Source organism: Nelusetta ayraudi, unplaced genomic scaffold (genome assembly GCF_046127955.1).
Source record: "Nelusetta ayraudi isolate G7.1 ecotype Tasmania unplaced genomic scaffold, CSIRO-AGI_Nayr_v1 ptg000169l, whole genome shotgun sequence".
NCBI classification, from domain to species: Eukaryota; Metazoa; Chordata; class Actinopteri; order Tetraodontiformes; family Monacanthidae; genus Nelusetta; species Nelusetta ayraudi.
This window is the reverse complement of record NW_027466219.1, coordinates 902,225-910,630: the sequence shown is the minus strand read 5'-3', so window position 1 is coordinate 910,630 and position 8,406 is coordinate 902,225. Positions and strand designations below refer to the sequence as shown.

Here is an 8,406-nt window from a genome sequence, read left to right as displayed (position 1 = left end):
GTGACGAACACCGCAGAAAATCCTCAACGCCGCTCGAAATGGTGTCCAGCGCATTTTTGATTTCTGGATATGCGACGACGGCGGTTCCAAACTAAAACAGAACGCATTGTCTCTGACAAAATTCAGAAACATTGGCGGAATGTTGTTTCGCACGACACACCAATTATGAATTAACACAAATTTTTAGACAATCTGTCGAAAAGACACTCGGCATTAAACCGTTTCTTTGTATTCTATTTTTAAAACACTTTTTAGATTCGCAAATTAGATTCTCCGGTCAGTTTGACAATATTCATTATTTGTATTGTTACATTTTGTGGCGGTTATTTGTCACGTATCATTCGATTATCATTAGTAACGGTCTCCGTCTCATCCGCATTTTTCCAGCAGTCTCCTGCTCGGCCTAACGGGCCTTTTTTTAAATAATGGTTGTAAATTCGCGTATTTTTCGTGTCTGTGAATATGACTTTAAAAAAAAATATATATGTATATATATATATATATATATATATATATATATATATATATATATATGTATATATATATATATATATATATATATGGGATAGTGCAAACATATATATTTTTTAAAAAAGAACAGGATTTTACGCTTTGAAAGCGCTGGGTGACATTTTTACACCAGAGTGAGATTTAATCTCGTGCTACATATACAGGAGGGTTTTTTTTGTTTGTTTGTTTGGGGTTTTTTTTTAAATCACGTCTGAAACGGGCTGTTAAGAGGCCCAATTTGTATTGTTTTAAGCACTTCGACGGTATATTTTAATACAACACGTAATAAAACACAAAATGGGTGTGTATGCGTGGAAACACAACGCATTTATACCCATACACACATTTAAAACAGGCCAGCGCGGATTCAGTGTTGAATTTTTAAGGCCTAAATTTAAAAAAAAAAAAAAAAAAAAGAAAGAAAAAAGAAGAAGAAGAAGAAAAAAAGTGGCTGATGACCATTTAAGCCATACGATCTAGATGTTCAAAAAATGAACTTGGTAAAACTTAATTTTTCTCTTTGTTTACGCATCTGGGCGTTCTGGTGTCATTTTGAATATATTATATAAATGCAGAAGGATAATAACGTCATTAGCGATTCAATTTAGTATTTCAATTTTACATGTAACATAATAGATGCATGTTAGACTCACAGAAGAGTATACGATATTTATTAGCGCAATAGATCGTTTTACAAGGGCGTGTCGCCTATCATAAAAATCATGGGATTTACTTTTGTCACACAATCAGTAAACGTGCGATAAGGTGACGGTGTGAACCCTTTATATCGTCATATTCAAAGTGAAAATGGCAAATTAATCAGCTTAATCTCATGTTGAGATCCAGTGTTGAGCTTAATTGAAAGTGGCGCAACGTGATGTGGCGACGTGTGAAACTTTGAAAAATAGTTCAATCCCCCCCTGCCCCCTTTCTACGATCACTGTTTAAAATGCAAGTGAGCGTGCCTCGACAATCAAACATCCTATAGAATGGTGTGCCCCGTTTATTTTCATCTATTTTTGCCCGGCAACACAGGGCTATATATATGTACATGCGTGCTGTGACGTGTGGGGTGCGCTGACATCACGGAATCACTTTGTGATCTCATTCTGGTGACTGGTTGTATTTTCGTGCATCGCGAAACGCGAATTAAAATCAATATTTGATTTAACTTACCAGTACATGTTTTATTTTTCACCCTTCCTTCCTTCCTGTGACACAATTTAACAGAAGAGCAGTGCTGGCGATCTGCCATGCACGCGCCTCACCACTCGTCTTCAAAAGGGAAAAAGGAAAATATGCAATTTTCATTTTATCGTGACAATCCTGCAAAACGACACAAAACGGTCTGTTTTGGACTTTTGAATTTAGACCGAACATGTCATTCAATCACAGTGAGTCACAGGAACCTCTGCGAGGGAATCTTAACGCCGAGCTTCGACGCGCGCTGATCAAGTGTCGTCCCTCGTGTTTGATTCGTTAGAGACAAGACATGTGGTGTTTCTCTTCCTTTATCATTTTTATTGTTTGTTTTTTTTTTCTATAGAAAAACAAAACCAAATGAGAACGTGACCATCGCAGGAGTGTGTGATCTGCTCTTGCGCTGCCGTGTCTGCAGGCTGCTGAATATTTCACACGGGCCCCTTGTTACGCAACGTCTGTAACCTTGAAGAGGCTGCAGCAGCATCACTGTGGAACGGACGCGCTCTACGGGCGAGCCAGGGAGTTCTCAGCTTGTGTGTGTGTGTGTGTGTGTGTGTGTGTGTGTGTGTGTGTGTCCTAAAAGAAAATTGAGAGATGCGGCCGATGCCCTATCAATTTAAAAATAAAAACATGGACGTGACTATAGTGTATCCGTTTTATTTATCAAAAACCATCATGGACAAGTGTAAATGTAACATATCTAAGAAAATCACTCGTGCGCAATGATTGATTGACTTAAGTTTAAATTGTTTTACAAGAAACAAACAGATTGAGGGTCGAGCTGAACTGACTCCAAATTGCCCCAAATGGAAGAAAAGCTTTAAATGTGAACAAAAAGAAATGATAATAGTAACATAATTTAAAAAGTGCACGTGCACTATCCTTCAAAACAGGTGCAAGTCGGTCCGCCCGCCCGCCTGCCTGCCTGTCTGAATCCACGTCACGAGTGAGTTATGTAACCGGCGTGTGCGTAACAGGGGGTGTCACGATCTAATCATAAATAATAACGGTGATCACAGCAATTTACAGCTGCCAATAAACTTAACGGTGGAGTCAACGAGGTGCGCGACGCCCTGCTGACCCGCGCCCATCACGGAGGCGCACGCGGCGGCCGCGCTCTGCAGCAGCGCGCCGGTGTGCGCCAGGTGCGAGGAGAGCGCGCCGACGAGCGCGTCCGCCGCCCGCGCAGGCTCGCACACGGCCGCGAGGCTGAGCACCGCCGGCACGAGCATCGCCAGGAGCGCCAGCGTGCGCCGCGTGGGCGTCGCAGCGCGCGGCTCAGCCCGCGTGCGGTACGAGCCGCTCTCGTGCGGCACGGCGATCTTGTCCACGTCGCGGAGGCGCAGCGAGTCCCAGCGCCGCACGTCGAAGTCGCACACGAGCGGCGCCACGCGCGGTCCCTTGCGCGCGGGCGGCACGGTCGCGCCGACGACGGCCAGCTTCTCGCGGAACTCCTGCATCCGCTGCAGGAAGTGCAGCGGCTCGGCGACGCCGCGGAAGGAGTCGGCGATGGCGAGAGCGCGCCGGTGCTCGTCCACGACGGCGCTGAGCTTGGTGATCTCCGGGTCGTACGCCTGCAGCACCACCAGCTTGAGCGTCTCCAGGTCGGACAAGATCTCGCTCTTCTTGCACTCGAGCGAGCCGATGAGCCGGTCGAAGTAGTCCGTCACCTTCTCGGCGTCCCTGCTCACCGCCTGCAGCGCCTCCTTCCTGCCGCCCTGCAGCGTCTCCAGGCGGGACACGACGTCCGCGCTGCGCCAGCTCTCCACGCCGCGCAGGAGCTCGTCGAAGGCGCCCTTCTCGCGCTCGTACGCCTCCTCCATGGAGCAGAACTTGTGGCCGGTGTGCTCGTCCGTGGTGGCGCAGAAGCCGCAGATGAGGCGCAGGTCCGTGGCGCAGAATATGTTGAGAGGCTGGCCGCAGTGTTGCTTACACACGGACATTTTGGGCTGCACCTTGATCTTGTTGTACTTCTCCACGATGCCGCGCAGGGAGTAGTTGACCTGCAGGCTGTTGGCGCCGTTGTGCGGGGTCTCCTTGCGGCAGGTGGGGCACTTGAACGGCGTCCTGTACGCGGGACCTCGGCTGCCCTCCAGGAGTCCCTCCAAGCATCTCTTGCAGAAGGTGTGCGAGCAAAGCAAGACGCGCGGGTCCTCAAAGAGACCGCAGCAAATCGGGCACGTCAGCTCCTCTTCCAGCTCGTCCATGGCAGGGCTGTCCTGTGGAGATGAGACGTTACTCGTACGCTAAGAAGAAGAAAAATAATAACCAAAATATATAATAAACCGACACTTATATAACAAACATGAAATACGCACCGATGCAGCAAACAGACGCTACCCACCAACATGTCATTAAGCGGGCACTAAATAGCACACCTTGTTGTAAGTAACACCGCAAAGGATACAGATTCGTGTTTTTTTTGCTGTCAGGTTCCAGCTGCGAAAGGGGTATTCCCGAGCTCAAAGTGGAACTGACTCGGCCGGCGGTGCCAGTGCCCGGGCAAAAGGCTGGCACGGTCCCCGCCAAAGCGTCCATCTGAACACTTCACGTCACATAGCAGCATCCCGCTCGGTGGTGGTATCCCTTCTGCAAGCAGTCGGCACCGGACGAGACCTGACATCAAAGCTAACTTTCTAGAAGAAATGCACCTAAACGGCAGAAACTGTTTGTTTTGTTTTTGTTGTTGTTTTTTTTCCTTCCCCGCCCTAGCTCGTTTAGCAAAGAATCGGGTCAGTGGTTAGCTTCGGTAAAAGCCGTACATTCATCGCCGTCTAACCAATCCGATGCCGCAAGTTATCGACCGAGCCGGGTTCTCGGCAGCATTGCCCCTGTTGGCAACCCACTAAAGTGGGGCTGTGACAGATTTTTGCGAACGCTTGGTAACATGCAACCACTGGACCAAAAGAATCACTCACCAGCTGCTGAGACGCGCAGTGCAACGCAATCATGGCGCTTGTTGCTGTGCAGACTTCGCCCTTTCCGGGTAAAGAGTTAACCGTTTCGGCGGCGCACAAGGCGGAGAAATAAAAAGGGAGATTCTATATTACAGGAAAATAACGCACTTGTCAAGCATAAAACCCCCAATAATCACCAGTGAACGATGTATTTTCATATTAAACCCGTCTACTATCGACCAGTGGAAAGTTTGCGTTTTCTATTCGAGTGGGTCACTTGCAGACGGTCCCTGACTGCCAGTTGGGGGAGGGGCTGTTGCTATGCAAAACATTACAGCGTGAAAAACTGTCAACCGGGTTTTTATTCCCGCTCTGCATCAGTGTTTTGCGTTGACCCACTTCAGTCGCTCTTGTGGGCACTTGTCAATACATGCACGGGGGAACGGGCACCATAACGAAGTGTTCCGTCAACTGAAATAAATGTAAATAAGAGTTAACTGTGAAAACGCGATGCGGCTCGGAGCTGAAAGTAGGGCATCATCTTGGCGCCAATTACAAGGAAAGTCTTGTATACTGAACGTCAACCGCTAAAGAGCTTATTTTTAGTTTTCATCAGTTTGAGCTAACCATTAACTTCTTGCCAGTTGTAAACGGGCCACCAAATGACCGTTTGTAAACCCAAACACGCAACTGTATATTTTTTTAAACACCGAATTATTGAAAACTGTGGTTACTGTTATGTAACACCGACATCCAATAGTTACTTAGTCACGTGTAGAAATTTTTGACCTTGATTTTCTTCCCTTGTTTCCATGCCATCAGGAGCAACTGCCTATCTTAGACACTGTGATTGGATACAGTGGGGTAGCATGGGCTGATGCAGCACTGACCTCCCACCGCTGGGAGTCGCTGTCTTGTTTCAGGGTACGCCTGGCGTTCTTAACTTCTACGCCCTCTTTGGTTTGATGGTGGGGCCCTTGTTTCCGGATGTTGTTGAGTAGCCAGTGTTGAGCTAGAATGGCTGCAATGTTTACGTGTTGCTTCGGCTGCTGCGGAGACGGTGGTACGGGGCATATCCCCCTGAAAGAAATGCCAACGGTTCAGCTAGATACACACCACATGGGTACGTTAACGCGTCGGTGCTGTTCTCATCTAACATTCAGGCAGTTTGCGTCAATCTGCGCCGAGCTGAGGGTGTGTGTGTGACGTGACGGTTCGCTACTTCCACCGTTCCTGTCGGCTAAAGCTAGCTAGCGTAAAGCTATAGTTGCATGTCGTCAGTAACAGTTTTATTCAGGAGGCTGTGAATATGTGCGTCGATACGCCAGCTGTTTTTAATGTAATGCGAGTAATGTAGTATTAGCTCAGTATTCAATTTTTGGTGAAATTGGTTGGTACGTTCTTGGAAATGCAGTGATGTGCACGAAAAAGCAAGCCTTTCAGAAAGGGTTGTTTTTCGTGCACAACACGTTTTAATTTGGTTAATTGATGTAAATACAACAAGTTAATACGTCTACTCTTAACAGAAGTTAAACATTGGCACTGATAATGTTTTGAGAGTGTCTTTATTCAACAATCTACTGTGAGTTGTCGTTTTAAACAGAATGTCTCTTTTTTATGGTTTCTATATGTATTGGCTTTCCAACTATCTCGAATGTAAAACCAAATCAATAATTAAGAAAAAAACCAAAAAACAACCAACACATTATAGATCTCTTCCTTAATTGATAGTTTGAGTATTGTGAGCTTTTTGTTCCCCCTTTACGACCTTTGTTTTTGTTTATTTACTTTTTGCTTGTCTCCACAGGCACAGACGTTGTCATTGTCAAGAGCGGCCGGAGGATATGTGGCACTGGAGGCTGCTTGGCTAACGCTCCTCTGCATCAGAACAAAAGTTACTTTGAGTTCAAGATTCAGTCCACTGGTGAGTGAGTGCCTGGCCTGCACCTCCTGATCTAGATGAGAAAGTAACATAAACTGCTTGTTAATTCTACGCAGTCTTAAAGGGGCTAAAATATATTTATGTTGCATGTACATGTCGTAGAGTTTCGGACTCCGATGTTTTGTGTTTTTATATCTCAAATACTCTGATAATTTGTGTTTAGGTGTGTGGGGAATCGGTGTTGCTACACAGAAAGTGAATCTCAATCAAGTGCCTTTGGGCAGAGACACAAACAGTCTGGTCCTCAGACATGATGGGTCTGTGTACCACAATAATGAAGAGAAGAACCGTCTGCCTGCAAACAACCTCCCACAGGAGGGAGACATTGTGGTGAGTGCACTCTTCATTTTACTCTCTCTTGTCTTTTGGACATTTTTTGGCAAACAGCCAGTTTCTGCAGTGGCCCCAAATGATTTCCTGCAGAGTAATTGTACTTTTTTTAAATGGTTATTGAGTCTCTCTATAGTTTTTAATTAAATGTGTATGTTGTCCACCTGATGGTTCCACAAATGTCACACAGAACATTGAATTGCTTTTGCTTTTATTTTTCTATCCATTTTAAGAACGCTTGCATTTGTTTGTTATAACTACAACATTAAAAACTGAATTAAAACCAGCCTATTTCAATTTGTTCCACAGGGTGTCACATATGACCACGTGGAGCTTAATTTATATCTGAATGGAAAGAACATGCATTGTCCTGCCTCAGGAATCCGAGGCACTGTGTACCCTGTTGTTTATGGTAAGTTCATGTGTTAGCTCGATGTGCTTGCTAATTATTTGCTTTTAAACATTTGTTGGTCGTTACAATTTGAATCCACTAGGGGGCTGCATACGTTCATTTGATGTTAGTGCCTTGAATGAAACCGCTATGGCTGGCTGGCTGACTGATTTTGAGCAAACTTTTTTTTTTTTAAACTAACATTAATTTAAGAGCAGTTGTCAGTGTTTGGTTGTTCCTGGTTGCAGTATGTGATCTTTTCCAACAGAAATACTGGGGAAGCAAAAAATAATTTATGAAATGAGTGGCTTCTTTGTCAGAGATTTCTTGTGCAAAACCTGCTGAAAGCCCTGCTATATCTGAGCCAAGCATGTGATCCGAAAGCCTTGCTCATTTGATTTTCTGTTTGTTTTCTTTTAAACTGCAATAATGCTCATTATAAAAGGGCTTTGGCCTTGGATCTATTTATGGTTAGCATTAGTGTCTCATGACCAAAAATTGTGAAATGAAACATTTTATTTAGGAGTTGATAAAAGTTTTTATATATATATATAGGTGTCTAGATTATGTGCTTGCTTCCATTTAAATGCGACAAGACCACTGTGCACTATATATATTTATTGTTGGAGTTATTCGCTGTCAAAAGAACAACATATAAACATGCACCTGATCATGTCCCCCTCTTCTTTTTTCTCTCCAGTGGACGACAGTGCCATCTTGGACTGCCAGTTTAGTGACTTCTATCACACAGCCCCACATGGATTTGAGAAGATCTTGTTTGAGCAACAAATCTTCTAGACGAGCACTTTGGCCCGAGCCCCTCTTTATGTTGTCATCCTCCCTTATGAATCATGGCAAGCTCTGGCACTGCAGCTTTACCTTGATTGGATAATATCAATATTTCCCTTGTTCCTTTATTCATGATTGTCTTTTTGCTGCTGACGTCCGTGTTTGATGTTTGATTCTCCTTCAATGGACAGGGATGCCTGATCATTAGACGTATAGTCTGTACGGATTGAAATCTTTCAAATCACCTTCACCAGTCATAATCAAACTGTATTAACACTTTAACTGCTGCTTGTGTCATTGTGTAGCTGTCTGACAGTGTTCAGAAGTTAAAGCCATGCTCTGTC

General features: G+C 44.8%; 2 protein-coding genes across 9 annotated transcripts in view; one reads left to right on the top strand and one right to left on the bottom strand.

Annotated features, from left to right (window-relative positions):
- spryd7b (SPRY domain containing 7b) overlaps nucleotides 1–8,406 on the top strand; it is a 28,050-nt gene extending 19,644 nt beyond the window's left edge. The window contains exons 1-5 of one of the 2 annotated variants that reach the window (XM_076014624.1): nucleotides 5,575–5,733; nucleotides 6,418–6,534; nucleotides 6,716–6,882; nucleotides 7,192–7,294; nucleotides 7,974–8,406. In XM_076014624.1, coding sequence (XP_075870739.1) covers nucleotides 5,628–5,733; nucleotides 6,418–6,534; nucleotides 6,716–6,882; nucleotides 7,192–7,294; nucleotides 7,974–8,071 — 591 coding nt within the window. In that variant the 5' untranslated portion in view covers nucleotides 5,575–5,627 and the 3' untranslated portion in view covers nucleotides 8,072–8,406. Of the gene's footprint in view, nucleotides 1–5,574; nucleotides 5,734–6,417; nucleotides 6,535–6,715; nucleotides 6,883–7,191; nucleotides 7,295–7,973 lie in introns of those variants that run through there. The other variant, XM_076014625.1, reaches the window with a different exon arrangement.
- trim13 (tripartite motif containing 13) lies at nucleotides 2,355–4,893 on the bottom strand. Of its 7 annotated transcripts, none has more exons than XM_076014616.1 (2): nucleotides 4,632–4,893; nucleotides 2,355–3,959 (listed from the first exon to the last, which is right to left on the bottom strand). In XM_076014616.1, the coding sequence occupies exons 1-2, from the start codon at nucleotides 4,662–4,664 to the stop codon at nucleotides 2,727–2,729; spliced, it is 1,266 nt and encodes a 421-aa protein (XP_075870731.1). In that variant the 5' UTR covers nucleotides 4,665–4,893; the 3' UTR covers nucleotides 2,355–2,726. The 7 variants fall into 7 exon arrangements, with proteins under 7 accessions (XP_075870731.1, XP_075870732.1, XP_075870738.1 ...); XM_076014617.1 differs by having other exon boundaries at nucleotides 2,355–3,932; nucleotides 4,632–4,892; XM_076014623.1 differs by having other exon boundaries at nucleotides 2,355–3,927; nucleotides 4,632–4,890.

Excerpts from the sequence above, each read along its gene's own strand:
- trim13 (XM_076014616.1), bottom strand. The coding sequence starts at position 4,664 with ATGATTGCGTTGCACTGCGCGTCTCAGCAGCTG. Across the intron at positions 3,960-4,631 it reads ACTGCGCGTCTCAGCAGCTG|CGTACGAGTAACGTCTCATC; the intron begins GTGAGTGATTCT and ends TCTTCTTCTTAG.